We start from the raw sequence: 23,130 nt of genomic DNA, 5'->3' as shown, positions 1-23,130 counted from the left end.
CAGGGTTTGTCCAACATAATGATATTTTAAAATATGTTGCATTGACAGCAACATATTGACAGTTGCTTCCTTCCTTCCTATCTTGTTTCAAAGGGTTTGATGCTTGTGTGTGTTCTGCACCCCCCCACACACAACATAGACTCCCACTAGCTGATAAGAGATTGACAAAAAAGGCAAGAGCAACAGTTTATTTGACTTCCAGCTTCCTACACTTTTGGCTGTCTCACCTCTCCCCCCCCCCAAATATGGCTAAGATGAATTTAGTGATACCTGGATAACCCTGTCAATTAAAACTGAATTCTCTCAGCAAGTCAGTGTTCCTTTCCCAATATAACACCAATAAAAAGACATAAAATACAACGTCAATAAGATCAAATTCATATTTTTAATGTAACAAGGCTTGATTTGTTTCATATAAAGTATCACATTGGAATCTTTTTACTAGGCACATAACATTCTTTGGACAAGCTTTCACTACAGAGACCCCTGAAAATTATCTGCTTTTGACAAAAGGCTTCTCTGTCTACCCCAGTCAGGAAGTTCCTTGTACATCATTGATTTAAGTTAGTGATGTTTCATTGACTTCAGTGAGGCTGCACTCATTTGAATCCCAGTTCTTTACAATTCGTGATCCAAGTGGCAAGAGAAAGTTCTAAAGATGGAATTATATTTAACAGGAGATTCAGGCTTGCCACTGCAAATGGCATCCCTGTGTCAAGTTCTTAAGCATGTGGTACTCCATGGTTTGAAGTCATGACATCGTGCCTTTTCCTGCCTTCACTCTATATCATGGCAACCTATGGCAGGGGTGGGGAACTGCACGATCCCTGAGATGACACTGGCTAAGAGCTACTGTACAATATCAGGAAGGAGAGGAAACTTGACACAGAGATGCCATTTCAGTGCTAACATTGTGTCTCCCATCAGATCTAGTTCAACCCTAACAGCTGACAATGCTGCACGGAGGTAATCTATTGACATCTTATAGTGCCATAAGTTATCACAAATAAGAAAAGCAAATTTGCTAAACTTTGAGCCAAGGCACTGTGGCACCCACAAAAGAATGATGTTTCCAGGTCATTTGCCATCCCCATATAGAAGGGATCCCAAACTTCACACAAGCATCAACAACTAATTTTCTTTGTCTCAAAATACATTTTTAAACATTGCATCCAAGGATGCATTTCTCCAAATCCCATCATCCTCCATCCTCTCCTTATTGTGCCTTCTGTTATAACGTATTTCCCAGATAGTAATGTGAAAATCACCAGAACTGCATTGGAAGCTGCTTATTGCAGACCTGCCTCCATGTTCTTTCACTCCAAGTAAGCCCGACGGTGATCTCTGAGAGTCAAGCTACAAGTGACGCCTTTCACAGGTTGAACACTTGTCAGCTTACCTCAAGTTTTGATGGGAAATGTAGGCGTCCTGATTTTACAGCTTGGCTCTCCATAACAGCTGCAAGACCAGGACACCTACATTTCCCATCAAAACTTGAGGTAAGCTGACAAGTGTCCAACCTATGTAAGGCGTCACTTGTAGCTTGGCTCTCAATCACTGCAAACATTGTTACGTAGTTGCACCAAGTCTAAGCCAACCCAATTATTATTTTTTTAAAAAATATCTTTCTCCTGGCTTCACATTTCTTACACTCTATAACTCCTGTATAGGGGTAGGAAAGAAATAAAATAGGGAAACAATCGTCACCCAATAAGACAAGCACTAAATTGAATGCCAGAACCCCATAGAATTATCCTACAACATCCCTTCTGTATTCCCCATACAAGTTTATGGTGTGTAATCACCAGAACTTGTAGAAGCATGGAAAAATTAATAAAATCAGAGATTGTCCAAAGCAGACCTGGTTCTGAAGCTTTGTGGATTTGAAAAGCATCAGATATTTAAGGGACATGATACACACACCGCATAGGCTGTCCCAGGTGAAGAGATGGGTTGATGATAGATATGCGCCGCTTAGACTGCAATCATAAGAGTGCTTTACTGGGAGTAAGCCCCACTGAATTAAATGGGACTTACTTCTGCGTAGACCTGCTTAGGAGAGCTCCATCCTTCATTCTACATAATGCATAGTTCCTCATAAAGCATACACACCCATACACGGACAACCAAAGAGTATGAGGGAAGAACTTCATTTGACCCATAAACTGTTCCTCTTCTGTGACTATGGTGATCTGGGTGATGTCCAATGCATTTAGTGAGTCTTTTTATTTATTCTTTTGAAGATCAGAGTAGATATATACATACTGAATTCCACAGAATCTTTCATCAATTAGTAATGCCTTCACTTATCTATAGTGAGGCATATTTGTCAACAAAAATGTATCACGCCTTTTTTTAAGCAAACAAAGCACCACCTCAGACTCTGTCTCCCACTCTGCTAATGTAACATTATCACAGGGAATCTGAATAATAAATTGTCCCAGAATGGACCTCTAAAACTGATAATGCGCGAAGGCAGAAAATCAATCATAATCATCTCCAGAATAATTTCTATATGAAAGCAGAAAGAAAGGTAACAATTTAGCTTGCAGTCAAAGCATTAGGATCCATCCTGTTATTATCCATCAATTTATTCAAAATGAACCCCCATTGTGTGGCAAGAAATATATGTAATGGCTGTGCTTTTCTCCATGTACTGCCTATTGCGTAACTCAAATACATCCTTAGGAAGATTTGCAATCCATTCATTGTGCATCGCCATCACCCATCATGTATTACTGATTGGAATTTTTTGTTGTTGCTTCAATATTATCTTGCTGGAAAAGAGGTCACACGCTAGGGCTGGTTTGTTTTAATGTTGAGGATGAAAAGGCCACTGTCAGGAACTCTTACATATGGAGGGAGTCAAAATGAGGGGTCAAACTGGAGATAAAAACCAGGACTGGCATCCACCCATGGTTAAGCCCTTTTAAATCCCTTTAATTTACATGGGAAGGGATTTAAGCCATATCTTGCACTGAAATGAAATATGTAGCCGATCCTCTCTATATTTACATGGATGCAAGCCTCACTGAGTCAAACATGAAAATATGCTCAAAAATTTTGTATTAAAAGTACTCAGTTCAGGATGTATCAGGCTTATAATTAAGGTGTTTCATTTTAATTAGTAATTTCCAGCACAACGCATATTGTTTATGGTGTTTTCTATGTGGGTACTCAAAAGGATTTAATTACAAGCTTCCTAGTTAAAAGCAAGAAGATTTCAAAACTAGAAAGCAAATGACTAGACTTGCATTTCTAGGAAGGGCAAGAGGCTGAAGATTGGCTATGGCTTCTGGCTATGATTACTTAATGGTGTTGGAAACAGCCTTCTTTATTATCACGTCATTTTGTAAATATCTGGGGTTCAGGCCTGGCATTCCCAGGATCTGAGGAATTTTTGTTTCCCAGGAAGATATATGAGGAGGAAGGGGCCAGATGTCACAGGTAAAAAACATGCAGAAGGTCTTCTGGATCTCAAGTGGCAAGGCTGAGGACAACCTCTCCTCCTTAAGATCCTGTAGAGTGGTTGCCAGTTAGAGCAATCCATACAAACCAAACATAGATCAAAAATCTGACTCCATATTTCATACCATTATCTTCTATTTATATAAAACAAGTGTCCTGACTGACTCATCAACGCCCAGCCCAAAACCCTGGACCTAGAAACATGAAATTTGGGGAGAACGTTCCTTTCATAATGTAAACACCCACTAAGAAGGGATTTTAAGAAATTTGCCCCCTAAGGGGGTATAAAGGGGTAAAATGTGTTTTCACAAAGGGATACAGCTTCCCTGTGTGGCTGGCAGGCTGCTGTCTGCTTACGCCCCCACCCACTGGCAGCTCGGCCACTCTTCCCTGATTGGGCCAGCCTTTCAAGGTCATTTGCATATGCAGGCTGATTGGGGCTCACAACATTCCACACCTCATTACAAGCCACCCAAAAGGAACAGAGGTCATTTGCGTATGCGGCCTGATTGGTCCTCACCCCCCCCCCCCCCATTCTAAACAATATGCAGCTGCTATTGGGAGTCCTTGAATGTGACCTGAGGTAAAATGCACCTCCTAGTCTTCCCCTAAAAGTTCACTAGGGTTACCAATCTCCCTGTGGGGACTGGCTTTCCTATGTGGCTGACAGGCTCCTGCCTGCTTCCACCCCCCTCTCTCTGATTGGTCAGCTGTGGAACTCTGTGTTCTGAGGTAAAAACCAAAAAAATGTTACATACCCATAAGTATTATAACTGGATTTAAAGTAGTTAAATACTGTAGTGAAGCACAGTTATCAAGCTAGTATGAAATATAACCGGAGGGGTGGTGTTCCACCTATCTCAGCCAAGTTTTCCTCTTCCTATCTACTTTATCTCCGGGGAAGCTGGATGGGAAAGGAAATAATTGTTATCTAGATATACAAGGGGCAATAATATTCCTTCCAGGGGCAGCCTGTACTTTCCGTTCCTGTTCTACTTCATTGAAGGGCACAGAAAATCAAACCCAGCTCCACATGGAGTGGAAACAAGTTCAGTGTGGCTTCAGCAAGATGGTTGCCACTTGCAATACTCAAGTTTAGACAATGCTGTCAGCCTTAGTCTGCATTTTTGCACTTGTTCGAATATAAACATGAAATTTCTTCCTCTTCATTAATCTTCTTCCAAAGCATACCAAAATGCATATATCTCGATCAATAAAATCTGCTCAGTGTTTTGCATATGCTTGGAATACATTTCAAATAGACACTAGCTGAAATAGCCCCTGGGAAATAGGACACATTATAATGATAAAATGCCAGCATATGATATGGATGTGAGGCCCAAATTAATCTGACTGAAATATCCTTCATTGGGTGGGTTGTTTACTGCAGTTTTGAGGTGATATGGACTTTCATTCAGAGCTAATTATTTAGTATTCATACACTTTTCTCCCAATAGTCTCCAAGATTTTGTGATAAGCTTATCACAAAAAGCAATTAATCATAAAATGTAATTAGTTGCATCAGGTAAATGCATCTTTCCACAGATGTTCAGGAACTTTATGCACTGATGCCTGGAGAGGGATCATGTTGCTTCCCCACCCCCCAATATTTATGTGTTTTATGAAGTATTAGATACCCAATCGTGTGCACACTCACAAACAACTTATACCCATGTCAGTTCTATGCAAAAAGGAACAGTGGTGGGAATATTAGGTGTGATCCTGCCTAGCCACCAAGAGTTCATTGCACATTGTTCCTGAGCATCTGAAATTAACTAGATCCTTGCAGTGGACTGAATATGAAATAGTTTGTTAGCCTGTCTAATCCAGTACGGTCTACTGAAACTAACAGCAACTGTATAAAGTTTTAAGCAGAGTCTTTACCAGCCTTTCTACCTGAGATGGTAGGAATAGAACCCTACCATCTCAGGTAGGGTTGTAACCCTTGTATTTGTACCTGACTTCAACTCCAGGCAGCCACCAGGAATATTGCAGTGCCTTGCTCCATGGAGGAGGGGGTATACCTCACCTTCGCTCCCTCTCAATCCACTCGCAGGCCTGCTCAACCTGGCTGACTCCTGGCTGCTTCCAGCTCATTGTTCCTTTCCTTCTTCAGCCCCTCCACTCTTTCTCCTTCCATCTTTCATGTTCTACCTCTCTCTCCTCCCCTGCTCCTAAACAACCCACCCTCTCCTGTGGGTGGACTTCCCTTATATCTCTTCACCCATTCCCAGCTCCACCTGCCAGCCATGCCCTCCAGCACTCTAGCCTCAGCCCTGGCCATCTTAGGCAGCAACACCTGGGGTTACTCTGCGGGCTGCTCTGGGCAGTTACACCTGTGCCTCCTTTGCTGGCTGCCGGGCTTCCTTTGCTGATTGCCTCAGGCAGCCCTGCCTGAGGTTGCTCTGTTCCCAGCCTCTCCTTTCCAGCCTTCTCTAGCCTGCCTACAGGTTGAGGTGTGGCCCAGTGCTGTCTTTGCTGTCCTTCAACTACTGCTGGTGATCTTGCTGCCTGGTCATCTCTGATGCCTGTGCCCTCTCCCTCCTGGCTTGGGCTCCTATTCTCCCACCAGAGGGTGGGGCTGGCTGGTTTCCCCCTGCCCCATTTGATTCTCTAGGGCTTGGGTGTTTCTTTTCTTTCCTCTGTTGCTGGGTGTGGCAGGGTCTTGGTGTCTGTCTGGGCAGCTGCAGCTGAGCGGTGGTTGTCTAGCTGTCTCCCCTCCCCTTCTCCTGTTAAGTCTGGGGGCAGAGCCTCAGACCCCGGAGAAGCATACAGAAAAATATGACTTTGTAAGGTTACCAGAAAATGACTTGACAAAAACAGAAAATGCCTCATCAGGGAGATAAACTAGAAAGCCACTGAGTGCCAGTTAAAGGAAAAATCAGATTCAAAATTATAATATCAAAAAATAAATGGATATACAAGTACTGTCCAGAAAGATTAGTTAAATCAATGGTGATAAAATGAAAATGGTCAATAAATTATTAAAACCCAACATTTTTGGAGGTGCAAGGAGGAGGAGGAGAAGTTTTGCAGGCCAACAGAAAAAAATCCATTAATAATTATGGCAGATGACAATGAAGACTAGAAAAGAACTTTTCTGCTTTGCTTTCATGCCTGGTGGTGGAGAATGCCCTCAAGTCATAGTTGACTTATGGTGACCTCTGGTGGGGAAGAAGAAAAAGAGACTAACAGACGTGATTTGCCATTGCCTGCTTCTGCAACCCTGGTCTTCATTAGAGGTCTCCCATCTGCTTACCAACCAAGCCTGACCCTGATTAGCTTCTGAAACCTGCTGAGATCAGGCTCACCTGGGCTACCCAGGTCAGGGTGCTAGTGATTTTTAAGATGTGATTTTATTATGTATGCTTTAATTTCTTAGCCACTCTGGTGGCTCTTCTGAGTGCAGAAAAGCAGGGTATAAATTTTATAAAATAAAAATAAATTGTAAAGAATCTTTTTAAACCACTTACAAAATCTTGATGAATGTTGTCCCAGATACAGTTTTTTGTTTATGCTGAAAACCAGGAAAATGAAAGGCTATTTTAGATGGCCTGTGTTTAGACTGCCCATACAAAAGTTAATTATTACTTTGAATGATTTCATAATTAGGATTCTCATTTATGTAAATAGCATTTCTGCTGGCAATCAGAAGTCAACCTGAAAATACAATGGTAATTACTAAAGAATGCTGTGGTACATGCACCTAAATGCAATTGTAGCATGTTTTTTCTGGTAATTATACCGTTATTATCCATGAATCTAGTTCATTACCTATATCTACAGCCTAAATCTATGACTGTTGCCTGTCTTAATGGGATAAACTATTACTTCTCCAGTAAGCAGCACACAGTTAATGATCTTCCATGTGCAATTATTTTCTGCACAGATACCACTTTGGGGTAGGAAAACTATGGATTATTTTTCTTGTTTATTCCATTTACATCCCGCATTCTTCCATGTAAGCATGTAGTTGGCTCACAATGATACTGTTTCAAAAACTGAAGGGCATCAAAAGTGACATGGATCAAAAACTTTAAATTTAATTTAAAGCAATAAAACTAGCCCTTGTCAAGTCCAATGAGAAAACTCAAAAGCATCAGACTTTATTCCTCCTCTTCAGACTGTTGAAGAACAAAGATCATGGTTTGATTTCTAAAGGTCATCAACTTCAGTTTCTAAACATTGTCTTCAACTCTGTATTGGATTTTTGTAAACTTGCATTTATTTACCCTATGGCATTATTTATTGAAATGCCCTGGTCTGGATATTGACTGCACTAGACTCACACTATGTAATCTGCATTGAGTCTCAGTGAGAAAGTGGGCTATAAATAAATAAATAAATAACTCAGGGAGGGGATTCCCTGCAGACTCCATGGGGAAACTATTCAATAACAGAAATCATGTTACTGGAACCAGAGTTTTTGTTTTGTTTTGTTTTTTGCCAGCATAGCCCTGCACCTTTAGATGGTTCCCTGATTATTCTTTTTTTTCTCCCCAAGGAAAAAAACAATCACAAAACTGTGTAGATCAACTTCTACCATTCCATCAGTTCAATCCTATGGAGAGTTACTCCAGACTCAGGCCATTGACTTCAATGGGCTTAGACTGGTGTAACTCTGCATAGGATTGCACTGAAAGTAGACTTTCCCCTTAACTCTTCATATGTATGAGTGTGTTTCTCTTTCATGCAGCAGTTTTCACCATAGGAATACACAGAAGGTTGAAACCAGAGGCTGTTTAGTGAAAGAGTTTTAAAATAGCTTTATTATTGGGGAATTGAGTAATTTGGAATTCAAAATTAAAAAAATGCAATTTTACCTAAGCAGATGCCTTTCTTACTGCTTGGCTGAAATGGGATTACCAAGCGGGAGTTAAGATTTACATACACGATCTGAGAGTCCTTTCTTCATGTTTTTTTCATCAAGTCCAAATGGCTTCAGTCACTTTATCTCTGAGCTCTGGAGATACACTAACCCAAGTGTATTTTAAAAGGGTAAACTTAAAGTGGAACTATTTCGGATTCTATTGTATATCTCAGTATGAAATGTTTTATTTTAATTGTGGAACTGCTAGAAGTGCTTATAGTTTGAAAGGGGACACACAAGGAATTGTGAATGAATCATACAAATCAATAATTCTTTCTACATGGCTTCACGGAGAACAGTAATGCAGCAGAGTGATTTTATCCACAAGGGGGAGTTATTACCACTTTTTTTTTTTTTGGTAATGGAGTCTCCCCTCCTTTTATGTTAATCCCACAGCAAATCCATTTTGGAGCATACATATGTAACTCCAGAATAACATCGTAATATGATATAATTTGAAAAATTTGATGTGGTACCAAAGAAAATAATAATTGACTCTTAGATGAGTACATGGGCATGCAAGAACTAACTGCTTCAATTGTTAAAGCTTTTAGCCAGTGCAAGCCTTATGTAAATAGATAGAGATTATACAAAAGGAGCAGTCAGAAAAATAGAAGAAACGGTGTGTACATATATTGCATATCTCCACACCAGCTGTCTTATAAACTGTGACTCATTCTTAAAAGAAAAAAAAAATTCTTTTCTTACCATGCCTTTGAAACTGCCAGGAGGAAGTTTGGACTATTATGATAAGAGTTTTCAAATCTTTGCAGAACTGAAATCCAAGGTCATGCCTTTGTAAAAGAACCATGCACACAAACCCGCTGTCCCCTACCAAAATTGATGAGGAATCACTTTCTTTGATCCCAGAGGCACTGAATTCTTGCTGAACCAAATGGATCTGGATCCAGTGCCGACACATCCATGGAGGCGGGTCTGGCAGCTGCCTTGAGCGCTGAGGTGCCAGAGGGGGTGCCAGGAGCTGGTGGCAGTAGCACTGGCGGCTAAGCAGGAGGGCTGGGAAGCCGCCTGCGCCCTGCCCCGGCCACCTACCATGCTTGGCCCGCAGCTGCTGTGCCCAGCCGGGACCACATGCTGGCGGTGGCAGTGCAGGGCAGTCTGAGCAGGCAGCCTCCCAGCCCTCCTGCTCAGTTGCCCCGTGCTGCCACTGCCTGCACACAGCTGCAGGCCAGGCATGGCAGGCAGCCAGGGTGGCACAAGAGGGATGAGAGGCCACCCGTGCACCATTCCAGCTGCCTGCTGTGCCAATGGGGCCAGCTCACAGCGGCATGCTGCGCGATGACGTCACACGCAGTGATGTCATCACGCAGTCTAGGTGCGTGCACGCACTTCACATGCATGGGGGCGGCCATAGCCTTGAAGCTGCCCCCGGCCTCAGGCGCCAGAAACTCTGGCACCAGCCCTGCCTGGATCAGAGCATAACGTTGTGAACAGGGTTACATTTATCTGCTGTGAGTGATCACATCCAGGGCACGCAGTGATCTCCCCAGCTTGATCGGCTTCAAGTGCTCATTGGTTTATTCTTAGCGAGAGAGAAATGGGTATGAGTGAAATAAAAGTAATTCACAAATTGGCGTCTCCCTAACCCACATCTATTGCAGGAACAATGAAACAGAGCCTTTAAATTAGATGTATCAAGTTCACTTCCAGAGACAAAAATATTAAATCTGCTAATTGTTATTTCCATACTTAGGGAAGGCATCTAAAGGTAAATCTCTGAATACTTGGAAGTTTTAATCCTGATTACATCCTGGTTAGATTACTCTAATGCGCCTTATGAGGGACTGCATTTGAAAACGGGAGTCTCAGCTCATTCAAAATGCTGCAGCCAGGCTATTGTCAGGGGGCAGGATACAGAGGTTCTATCACTCCAGTGCTAAAAGATTTGCATTGGCTGCCCATTTGTTTCCAGGCACAATTCAAATTGTTGGTTTTTACTATTGAAGTGTCAAATGGCTTGGGGGCAAGGGGACCCAAAGGACCATCTCCTCTCATATGATCCAGCCCACTGGTTACAATCTGCCTCACAAACCCTGCTTTCCACTGCTGCCTTCAGAGATGAGGCAGGTAACAACCAGAGACAGGGGTTCTTCAGTAATGACACCTCGCTTGTGGAATGCCCTTCTCCTTGACACTTGCCCCTGTAACTTTCTTTTAGGCAACAGGCCAAAAGATTTCTGTTCACCCAAGCTTTAAATTCAGGGGGTGATTTTTGGACACTATTTTAGCCTGGAAACTTGTTTTAAGCTGTCTGTGGTCTGGGTTTTTCGGGCTGTTTTTATGCAGGGCGCGGCTTTATCATGCCGGTTTTTAATTAATATGATTTAATGTTTTGCTTTTGTCAGTTGCCTTGCCCAGCTTCCCGGAGAGGCAGCATTAAAATGTTCTAAATCAATAGAACAAACAACAGGAAATAGGAATACTCTCCCACCCTTCATTCAAAGAGGCCAGGGTGGTGCTATTCATTGGAGTGATCCCATTTACCCCTCCCTCCAAGCAGGGTAGGGTTGTTGCCCAAATGGGGTTGGAAAGAACCAGTATAGTAGTTAGAGTGCCGGACTAGGATCTGGGAGGTGTGGGTTCAGATCCTGACCCTGCCATGAAGCTTGCTGGGTGTCCCAGTTAACTTTCTCAGCCTAACCTACCCCCTCTGGGTTGTTGCGAGGATAAAACAGGGGAAAGGTGCCACAATTGGCATCCTGAGCTTCTTGGAGGAAAGGCAGGATAAAAATGTACTAAGAGAGATTGAATCCAGATCTTCCAAGTGCAACAGGCTAGCCACTGCACCCTTTAGTAAGACACGGGTCATTTCGTAGAAAAAGAGCAGCAGGAACTCATTAGCATAACTCATTAGCATATGCCATGCCCCTTGCCATCACCAGAAGTGTGTCATTGGCATAACTGATTTGCATGTGCCACACCCCCTGACCTTACCTATCCTGACTGTTTTGGACCCAATCCTGGCCATTCAGGGCCGAAATTGGACCCAAAATGGCAAAAGGGGGCTGAAAATGGCTGAAAAGCGGCCCAAAATGATCAGAATTGGGCTGCTGCTGAGTGGGAGAGTGATCAACCACCCATAAGAGGCCCAATCCTAGCCATTTTGGGACCAATCGAGGCCAAAACGGGCTCAAAATGGCCAAAGGTCAGGTGAGCGGGGCCACCTGACATGTGACCTCTTTGGAGAACTACCGGAACTGCATTCCTGCTCATTCCCCCTCAAAATGAGCCCTGGTAAGACAGAAGTCAAAGGCCTCTCGACTGGCCAAGCAAGAAGCCTGCCCTTCCTTCTTTGCCTGAGCAGAACTTCTCCTGTGCGCAGTGATCCATCTCTGGTCTTCGCCGGAGCTCCAGCTTCTCCCATTGACTCAGTGCTGCTTAGCTGAATAATGCCCATGGCTGCCCGTGCTTCTGACCCTGTCATTGTGAATCCTCTGCCCGCTGTTGTTTACCTCACAGACTGGCACAAGGAAGGGGAGGAAGGCGATACTTTGTCCAACATGGTCCATTAGCTTCGTATATTGATCTGCGTTTAAAATCCTCCACTGTGGGCAGCTTTGGGAATGTCACTCAGCCTCTGCAAATGATAACACCTTTGCTAGCCGAGTTGCTCCCAGCTGAAGATTGTTACAACTCCCTTGAACACTAAAAGAGCTGTAACAATGATTACCACAATTTTAATCTATAACTCACAATAATAAATGGTATAAAGGTCACAGAAATGGGTTGCTGGTTACTTATGCTCTGTCAGAGAACATGAATCATGGTTGTTAGATTTCAGCGCATACCTACAATGCTGCCGGAGATGTATCGCTACATGCTACACACTTTCAGCAAAACCCTTGCTTTAGGCAATGCTCCATTTGGGGTAGAATGCCTGTAATACAGCAATAGGCATTTCCCCCTGTTTTTTCATGAAGAAAAACATATGTTAGATAATAAAAATTCCCCCAAAGATAAGATGGGTAGCCATGTTAGTCTGTCTTTAGCAGTAGAAAAGAGCAAGAGTATATCTTCCTAATGTATATCTTCCTAATGCAAATGAAAGAAAATGAAGGGGTGGAGAAATGTAAAACTTTATGGGTATGAAATTTAGGTAATAATATTGATCCGACACAGTGGAATAAGATATGAAAAGTAAATATTAAAATAACGAAATCTGCTACGTTTAAAGAGAACTTATATAAGATGTTTCATAGATGGTATCTAACACCAGATAGATTGGCTAAAATGTTTAAAAATATGAAGATTTCAGCATGTACCACTGTGCGTAAAAATGTATACAAAATGTTGTATAGATGGTATTTAACACCGAAGAAGTTGGCCAATGGTAATAGCCAGATGTCTGATAAATGTTAGAAATGTAAACAGCATGAAGGTTCATTCTATCATATGTGGTGGACTTGTGATAAGGCTAAGCAGTTCTGGGGGGATATAGTTAAAGTTATGTCAGATATTTTACAAAGGAATATAAATAAAACCCCGAAATTGCTGTTATTATGTATGAACCTAGAAGATTTTGATAAAATGGACAGAGTTATGGTGTTTTATATGATTACGGCGGCCAGAATGTGTTATGCACAGATGTGGAAGACTCAGGAGATACCATCTATGGAAGACTGGATTTTGAAAGTCTTGAATATGGCAGAAATGGACAAATTAACAAGGAAATTGAAAGAACAAGAAGAATTGGACTATACATTAAGTTGGGAAAAATTTAAGAAATATGTGGAGAAAAAGTGGGACATGAAGGGGAAATTGTGGTGTTTGGAGAAGTAGGGGAGATAGAAACTTACTTAAGGTTAAAAAGGGGTATATTTTACTGTATTTTATTGGATTAGTATAGTATATTTACAGGGGAGTATAATTATGAGTAATAAGGTTATAGGGAGTATATGTGAAATATAGATAATATAGTTAATTGATATGTAAGGAATAGTATGTTACATATATATATGTAGGGGTTTTTTTAGTTAGTATATGTATATGTATATGTACCTATTATTACTTATATAATTTTTATATTTTTAACTAAGATAAGCAATACAGTTAGTGTAGATTGTTAAGATAATTAAAGAGATTCGATAGGTAGAATATAGATATATATTACATTATTACATTATTATTATAGACTTTAAGAATTTATAGGATATACTTTTTAGATTAAGTTGGGTATGGGAAACTGCTGGGAGTCACCAGAAAAGCGGGGGGGGGGAAGGATGGGGAAAATGCAATGGGGTGAATAATGATAATGATTTCTACGTGTATGTTTGTAAACCCATCCAATAAAAATTCTTTAAAAAAAAATAAAATGTTTAAAAATATGTCAAATTAGTGCTGGAAATGTAAAAAATGTACAGGGACATTTTTTCATATGTGGTGGTCCTGTAAAGAGGTACATAGATACTGGATAATGGTACACAAACTAATACAAACTATTTTGCAGATATCAATTCCCCTCAAACCAGAAACTTTTTTACTAAATTGTATGCCGGATATGAGCAAGGAGCAAAAACATTTGATAATTCATATAGTAACAGCGGCTAGAATTTTATTAGCAACCTACTGGAAACAACAAAGAATTCCACAGCAAGAAGAGTTAATAGTGAAAGTAATAGAAACTGCAGAAATGGACAAATTAACTTCGCTAAGGAAAGGACAAATGGAAGAAGACTTTTCCGCACCATGGGACCCCTTCTGCAAATGGATGGCAAATAAATATAATGATCAAACGTAATGTACTACTAAGGGTAATAGTGTATGATACAATAGAATTCACAGTTAAAGATGTAGTAGGATGAAATACAGGAGGTGAAGAACTAGATAATGGATATAGGCAAGCGTAATGATAACTGTCTCATGTTCCTTTTATGTATATGTGAAAAATAATAAATATATATATATTTTTAAAAAGAGCAAGAGTCCAGTAGCACCTATAAGACTAACAAAATTTGTGGTAGGATATGATTTTTTGTGGACTCTTGCTCTTTACGACTCCCCCGAAGTTAAAAACTCAAAATTCGTCGTCGTCCCCCCTCCAAAGACCCCAATACACAACTTTTTGCCTTTCAGCTTATGCCAACGCCTTGTCTAACTAGCAATCTTAATTGGAACCACACACCACTAAGGCTGGACCAGCTATACGAAATTTCCAAACATCATCCCCCAAACCTCTAGCAACATTAGCTACTAAAAAGTCCTTTCATATGGAGAAGCACCAAAGGCAAAGATCAGCCTAAGGGAGCTGGAGAAAACAGAGCCAGAAAAAGCACCACTCAAAGAGTGGTACGTATAGAACTTCCTCCAAATACTGAAGCCCATGAAATAGTCTTCATTCACGTGGGCTTCCATTAAGATTGTGGAACCCAATGTCAAAATTTAGATTTTTAAATGTAATAATAATAATAACTGTGTTTATATAATGCTGTCCTAGACAGATCAGTGCCCCACTCAGAGTGGTGAACAAAATCAGTGTATTATTATTCCTACAATACAGCTGGGGAACTACAGCTGAGAGGCATGGCTTACACAAGGCCACCTGTTGAGTTCATGGCAGTAGTGGGATTCAAACCAGCAGAAAGCTGATTCACAGCCCAACCACTTGGCCACTAGCAAAACCATATTTTGACAACACTCATGTAGATCTGAGCTAGATCATCCCTCAGGGACAAGGACACCATCATCATATTCATCATCATTTATAGCCCACTCATCTCTCTGAAACTCAAGGTAGATTACAAAATATGAAAAACAATTCGATCAGAGAGCAAGAGCCCTCCAATAAAAAATTCAGTAGGACCCAGCAAAATGCTAGAAGTGTGGGAGCTTGCTCACACCACCTCAGCAGGTTATTCCACAAAGTGGGAGCCACCACAGAGAAAGCCCACGAATTTGCAGTCGCCAGTGTGTGTGGTCCCAACAGTTAAATGCTGGGTCATGACGACTCGATCTTTCCACTGATCGTGTCCTTTTCTTTCCTTACAGACAGAGCAACTGGTTACTCTTTGGATTCTGTTTGTCGTAACAATCGGTGGGAACTCCATTGTTCTGCTTTCCACCTGGAGGAGAAAGAGGAAATCAAGAATGACCTTTTTTGTTACTCAGCTAGCCATAACAGGTAAAAAACGCGTCAAAGGGGGTACAAACTGGCCAGTTTCTTCTTACTTGGGCACAAACGTTAACGCTTATTGAAGAAGTCGGTGAACATTTGCAATTGTGAAGTGATTGTTACAGGTAATCAGCGGCAGCTGGATGGTGAGTGAGATACAGGGAGACCTCATGCCTGTATTGGTACAAATTCTGGGGTGGCAGCAGGAACCACTACTTGTGGTGGTGACTGGACAGCTGTTGCCACCACATGACCTGGATTGAAACATCATAGCCTGAGATGGGAACAGCATGTTTGAGATTCAGCAGAATGCTATGTGCATGCTGAAGGTCTCTAGGGTCAATCCATATAATCTCCAGTTTAAAAAATCTCAGGGGTGAGGAAGTCTTTTCTCTGGCTCAGTGTAAGGCAGTTTATATGCTCAAGCCCTTCCCTGCCATGGATATGAGATAATTTGTGGTCTGGGCCCCGTTGTTAACCTTTCTCCACAAAGAACATCAGTCATCCCTATGTGTGGATGGTCTGGGAACATCCATCAACCCCCAACACATCAACCCACAAAGACAATCCTTGACTGGGTGAGTAACGGACTGTCAAGTTGAAATGATCCATCATTCCGTGTGATATAGTATAATATTGTGTTATAAAGTCCTGGACTAGGTCTTGGAAGGCCTGACCTGGATATCCCAGGTGAGGCTGATCTTGTCAGATCTCAGAAGCTAAGCGGAGTCACCCTTGGTTAATAATTGGATGGGAGATGTCCAACAAAACCAGGGTTGCAGAGGCAGGCAATGGCAAACCACCTCTGATAGTCTCTTGCCATGAAAACCACAGCTAGGCTCACCATAAGTCAGTGGTGACTTAAGGGCACCCCACACACACTCAGGTCTTGGAAGAACTAGGTGCAAATGCTTTCTCAACTCACTTTGACTTGCCAGGGCCCCTGCCATGCTGGCCAACCTCCTGCCACCTCCAGCTCTCCCTCATTCTACCTGCATCTGCAGCAGGAGGAAACAGGGCCTGGTAACACATATGGACCCTCTACCCACGCTGCAAAATATGGTATCGCCCCTGTGTGGCTGCAGCCTGGGTGACCTTGGGCCAGGCATTGTTTCTCAGCCTAACCTCCTTCACAGAATCATTGGGAAGATAAAATGGGATGGGGGCAAATGATGTTCACTGCTCCAAGAATGAGAGGAAGAGCAAGATTACAATGTAATCGATGTAACAGTTGAACTGGTGTTGGAGCTGTTCACACATGCAAGTTGCTATTTGCAGTGAAGCGCATGCCCTGAGAGTTCATACAGAGCAGGCTTGCAATGTGTTGCTAAATCCAGAAGGAAAGCTATGCTGTTTTTTAAAATTGGCAGCTCCTCACTAGAAGCAATAACTCCATATGTCGTTTTTAATTCAAGAACTACAGTGCAATTCTAAGTAGAGTCACATTCTTATAAGACTATGGATTTAAATGGATTTAGAAGGATAGAACTTTGTTTAGGACTGCAGTGTTGTTATTCTAGCATTGTCCTAAAGAATATGCATCAATAGCACTTTCATCACATACCGTATGTCTACAGTATGATAAGACAGTGTTGCTTTCTACTTTACTTTAAGGAATATGCCATCATGTTTCTTGTAAATATCTAAGCCATGTCAGTGTGCAAATGACAAAAATTAAAAGAGAATCCCTCCTTCAGAGACTTCAAAGTAAATTTTAATTGCAAAAGGCAGCAGGAAAAGTCTGGATGAGGGAGAATAAGATCATATTAGATTAGGCAGGTTAAACAAAGGTATGATATTCTCACTTTCATTGCTGCCTGTATCAAAATCAGGAGAAGGGAGAAAAAGGTTTCATTTTGAAAATTGGGTTTTCTTTGCTTAATTTTTTCTAAGAAAAATAAATTCAGGAACTATCAAAACTGGCACCATAATATAAATAATTATATCAATGGATATGACCACTGAAAGGTATGAAACCATACCTCTGTGTATGTATGTAACCATTGCTTCCATGGTCACATACATATATGGCTCCTTTGTAAAAATAATGTTACTTATGTGCAGGGCTTTTTTTTCAGCTGGAACGCGGTGGAACGGAGTTCTGGCACCTCTTGAAAAGGGTCACATGGCTGGTGGCCCCGCCCTCTGATCTCCGGACAGAGGGGAGTTTAGGTTGCCCTCTGTGCTACTCGAGCGGCGCGGAGGGCGATCTAAACTCCCCTTTGTCTGGAGATCAGGGGGCGGGGCCACCAGCCATGTGACCATTTTAACTGAGGGCAATTTAAACTTTAAAAAACTCCCCCCTTGTTCCACTGACCCAAAGTGACATCATTGTGCGGTCCTGGGAATGTGCGCGCACTTTACACATGTGCATGTGATACCAGGGGTACCACCTCCCGTCATGAGTTGCCCCCTGTGCTGGCAACCCACTGAGTTCCACCACCTCTTTTCCCACAAAAAAAGCCCTGCTTATGTGACTACATGTAAGTTTCACAATGGACCCAACAGTGGTTCCACAGGGCAGTCTGCAGCATGAAAATAGCAAGGGAGAGAGGCCAAAGTTGCTTCTTCCTGCCTGCTTTGATCGCAAACAGAAACCGTGTGCATCTGAGAGGCACAAAACTCCCATCGCTCCTGTGCCACAAAGTCCTCGTGTTGTTCCCCAACAAACACAAGGACTTTGTAATATTTATATGGAGCCTCAAGCACGAAGATCACTGCGTGGCCTTTGGAAGTCAAAAGAGGGTCTCTTCTTTACTATGAGAAAACATTGCTCACCCTAACCTACCCCACAGAGTTATTCAGAGAGCATAAAACAGAATAATCCTGTGGGGGCTAGTCTAAGTGTCATCAAAGTAAATCAGGGTAACCATACAGTAAACAGAGGCGCTCTTTACTGAAAGATGGATCAGGCAGTTGTCTATCTGCACTGGTGTCTTGCCACAGAGTAAATTTCATCCAAGCCTCCTGGGAATTCAAAGGACTGTGTGGCTACTTTGGAATGTCCAAAGAAGCTCTGCATTTCTCTTTTACAGTCAGCAACCTTCTGTGCTCAATGAAACTGAGAACAGTTTCAAAAGCAGTTTTTAAAAAAGGGGGGATGGCTGAAATAGTCATTGGACAGTTCCACAGTAGCACATGATGCTTAAACGGAAACTAGATTGGCTGAAGTTCTAGCTTCACAAAGGGTTAAATCATTTATTTAGGAAATATATATGTTGCCCTTCCAGAGATCTTAAGGCAGCTTACAACTAGAGCAATGCAAGGTCATTAAAAATTAGGCATTTTAAAAGCTAGAGAGCAAAACAAGAGCGTAGTTTTGCTTGCTTATTTGGGCATTTCTGTACCATTTTGCTCCCCAAAGCATCTTATAGAAGTTTTCAAAGAATAAAATTTCAATGAATAAAACAAAGAAAACGACATATCTTGGGGTGGGTCCTTGTTCACTGAGTGTCCAGTGTAGATGGCTCCAGGCCAAAGCAGGCCACCGGCTAAGAATTCTTTCACTTTGCTATTTGACTCATGCCCCAAAGCTTATATCTCTGACCACGCCCAGACATAAATACCTGCAAGCTGAAGAGAAAATTAAACTTAGCCCAGCTGCTGCTACTAGGAGGACCTTCCTCTTCTGCCAGAAATGTTTAGTTTAGAGCAGTCCCAAGTGCATAGTAAAGGATGTCACATTATGCCAGGGAATCTGTGGCTATTGCAACTGGGGAAAACCGTGTAAACATCTAATTGTGTGAACACACAAAGCTGCCTTATATTGAATCAGATCCTTCATCTACTTAGGTCAATATTGTCTGTTCAAACTGGCAATAGCCTTCCTGGGTCTCAGGGAGAGATCTTTCACTTTACTTACTACTTGATCTTTTCATAAGAAGATGCTAGGGATTGAACCTGGAGCCCTCTGCACGCAAAGCAGATGCTCTGTCATTGAGCCACAGCCCCTCCCTTTGACCATTACCCTTTTCCTTTGGGGAGATTAGGGAATCCTCTGGACAGAGGAACAGAAAAACAAGAACTGAGCATCTGTCATCCTACAACCCCAAATTTGGCCACTTCTGTCTACCACCTCATTCTCTGTGCTGATCTGAACAAACAATAAGCAAAATCTAGTTTTGAACATGGTGGAATTATAGGAAAGATCTCAGCATTCACAGCTAAATCTGCTATTTGATTGCTTTCAGCAGAAATGTTGCTTGAACGCTAAATAAGGCTGCATCTGCACATCACTGGACATTGTGCTATTACTGTGCTACAGCAATAATTTGTAACTGAATTGCTTTGTTTACACCAGGATAATCCACTTGCAGATGATTGCTATAATGCAATAGCCAATGGTGTGTGTATGCAACTGTAGACAGAATGTGGGCAAAAGCCAACAAAATTTGTATTTATTTCTAGCTTCCTTTGTCTTGAGCTTCTTCATACAAACATACAACACTCCCTTATTCTGAGAGTCTCTCCACACATTACTAAATACCTAGGAACGCTCAAGTGCAGGACTCCTGATTCACATGCAGGCTGTTCTTGTTCTGTGTGTCCGGGGTCTGAGTCCCAGCCCCCAGACTTGCCAGGAGGGAACAGGGGGAGGCAACCGGGAGGCAATGGCCCTGCCGCCCCAGCCAGCAACCAGGTCCAGAGCCTGCCTATTCCAGGGGGAAGGGGCAAAAGGCCAAAGCCTCAGAGGGCTGGAAGGAGCAGGGAGAGACCAGCTAGTCCCACCCTCCAGGGGGAGGGGAGGGGGCTAAGCAGGCCAGAGGAGAAGGGCCAGGGCAGGGGGAATAGGGACCCAGCATCAGCCCAAACAGAACTCTTACCTGGCAGGGAGATGCAACCACAGTAGCTCAGAGCCACGCCCCAGCCTCCACCTCAGCTTGAAGACAGCAGCCTGGCTCAGGAGATGCTCAAAACCAAGCCCCTCCAGGTGGAGCTGCTGAAGGCATTCTGTGGGCAGAGCTGGGCAGCCAGCCAAGGGGCCACAGCTGGGCCTACTTTCAGTAATCAGCTCAGCCAGAGAGGCCCAGCAGACAGCCAACATACCGCAGCTGTTGCTGATCCAGGCAGCCCCGCCAGCTCCCCCAGCTGCAGCAGCTTGAGACAGCCCAAGCCAATGCTGGGAGGCCCAGAAGGGGTGTGGCCTGGCAGGCAGGACCTGCAAAGAGGGCAGGGTGCTGATAGAAGGCCCTATAAAAGCTGGCTGGGAAGAGCTCTGGGGTGGTGAGCAAGAGCAAGAGCAAGAGCAAGAGCAAGAGCAAGAGCAAGAGCAAGAGCAAGAGCAAGAGCAAGAGCAAGAGCAAGAGCAAGAGCAAGAGCAAGAGCAAGAGCAAGAGCAAGAGCAAGAGCAAGAGCAAGAGCAAGAGCAAGAGCAAGAGCAAGAGCAAGAGCAAGAGCAAGAGCAGAGGCTTGGAGGAGAGTTCTGGGAGGAGGAGATGATGGAGGACTCAGGGGGTAAGCAGGCCAGGTTGAGCAGGCCAGCGAGTGGATTGAGAGGGAGTCAGGGTGATGTATACTGCCCCTCCTTCCACAGAGCAGGGTCCTGCAGCATCCCTGGTGCCCCTCTGATGTCAGGGCTGGCCCAGCTGGTGTCCTGCTCAGCAGTGGCAGCAACAAGCCCTGACACTGTGCACATGAATGCTGCTTTCACAGGAGCTCCCTTTGTATGACTGCATCAGTAAGGGCAAAGCACCAATTCTCACTGAGGGCAAAGCTACAAGTGACGAATGACACTTGAACGGCAAGTGTGTTTCTCCCTGTTCACTTGCGCTTCACTCAATCCACTTGCCGTTCAAGTGTCATTTGTCACTTGTAGCTTGGCCCTGAGACTCAAGGTGGATTTTGACATTCTAATGAAGTAAAGGGAGACAGTGATGAGTCTGATATAAGAATTTGAGGCTGCAGTCCAAACTATGTTTAGTTGTGTGAGGGCTATTGTATTGAATTTAAGAGGACTACTGTCCAAGCAAACAGGTTTAAATTTGGGACACTAGATGTTGAAAGTCCATGATTAAGACTGGGGGGAAAAGAGAAGAGAGGAAACATGGCTCAGTGGCAGAGTATCCTTTTCAATTGCTGAAGAGGTGCATTGGCTTTTTAATATCTTCATTGTTGTTAGATATGGCTATACATTTTAGATTGTATTCTGTATTTTGTACTACATTATTAATTGTATACTGTACTTGCTGTTATTGCAGTTTAGCAATGTGTTACCCACCCAGAGCCCGTTGCAGGGAGGGTGGGTTAGAAATTTAATCAATTAAATTTAATTAATTAATTAAGATCTCAGGTGTTATCCTTGGCATCTCCCATTAATGGATCTCAGAGAGTAGATCTCTGGAAACATTTTTTAAGGATACAGCCATAGCTCTGTTGCAGAGCAAATGCTTTGCATATCTGTCCCTGATACCTACTTAAATGCAGCTGAGAAAGATTTTTTTTTTCTGACTGAGACCACAGAATCCTCTCCCAGTCAAAAGTGTCTTGATCCAGCTTGGCTATGAATGGGAAATGAGTTTTTCCTCCTGTTCCCACCCATCAGCATGGCACATTCATGCAACTTGCACATTCTCCTTGGCTTTGCTGCTGTCTTTCTCAAACCTGGTTTGTTGAGATGTCTTTGGTAAAGTTGTGGCAAAACTGGGGTGGATCCTGTTCAGAGAAGTGTGGATTTTCCCCAGTCCTCATTTTTCCTTAGCCACTTTTCCTACTAGCAATATTTCAATCACTGATTAATTAAAAAAAACCTTGAAAAAGCCTTCCAGTGGCACAAATTAGGGGAATAGCAACTGTGGGGGACTGGGGCATGGAAAGTGGAGAGAAGCCAATCATGTAGAAGCTCCATTGTTGGTATGAATGTCTCTGCCTCACGTGTGGAAGCAGCCAGAGGAGACTGTACTGAGCAAGATGGACATCAATCTGACTCAGAGTCTCTCTACACATTACTAAGTACCTAGGGATGCTCAAGTGAATCTCATTTCACGTGCCCCCCCCCCCGCGCCAACTTTCCATGCACTTGCTTGTACAGTCACACTACAATTTGCTCCCCATGAGTACATTCACATGTTCAATATCAGTTCTTCCTCAACTGCTAAGAGTAGACATGGGCACGAACCAAAAAAATGTAATGAATCAGCAGTTCATGGTTCAGTGCCACCGCCGCCTCTGCCGAAGTCGCGAAGTGCAATGAACGTTTTCCGTTGCCGAAATGGTTCATGGTTCGTGGTTTGTGGGCACCAGAATGGCCCCCATTGCACTTACAGAGCCCATATTTACAGGGAGTGTGTAGCAGACTCTCCTCCAGCCAGCACCCAAGTTTGGTCAAGATTGCAATAGGGATCTTGAAGTTATACCATCTCCAATCTGAGGCCCCCAGGAAACTTCCACAAAAATCCAAGCTCAATTATACTCTCTCTGTCTCTCCTCAAAGGCTAGCAAGTAGCAAGCAACAGCTCTGTCACACTCCACTGCTCGCTGAAAGTGAAACCCAGCCTGGGAGCCCAGTGCTTTTTATAAGCTGAGGTCCCATTGAGCAATGCAGGAGGTCTGTGGTTGACCATCAGAGCTGCCTGTCAGGGTTTGCAGGGATGAGTTTGGAGTGCCCATGGCTACAGAACACCCCTACCTGCTCCCTCCCCCGGGTGTCTTCTCCCAACTTGTAACC

The 23,130-nt window shown here is 43.0% G+C and overlaps 1 protein-coding gene across 2 annotated transcripts in view; it reads left to right on the top strand.

Annotated features, from left to right (window-relative positions):
• The window catches only part of NPSR1 (neuropeptide S receptor 1), a 104,269-nt gene that overhangs the window by 3,883 nt on the left and 77,256 nt on the right, over positions 1 to 23,130 (top strand). For both annotated transcript variants that reach the window (XM_054991891.1, XM_054991889.1), the window contains exon 2: positions 15,344 to 15,476. In XM_054991891.1, coding sequence (XP_054847866.1) covers positions 15,344 to 15,476 — 133 coding nt within the window. The remainder of the gene's footprint in view (positions 1 to 15,343; positions 15,477 to 23,130) is intronic.

The sequence above is a fragment of the Eublepharis macularius genome, chromosome 11 (genome assembly GCF_028583425.1).
Source record: "Eublepharis macularius isolate TG4126 chromosome 11, MPM_Emac_v1.0, whole genome shotgun sequence".
NCBI classification, from domain to species: Eukaryota; Metazoa; Chordata; class Lepidosauria; order Squamata; family Eublepharidae; genus Eublepharis; species Eublepharis macularius.
Note: the sequence above shows the minus strand (reverse complement) of the source record. Positions and strands in the feature narration are given on the sequence as shown.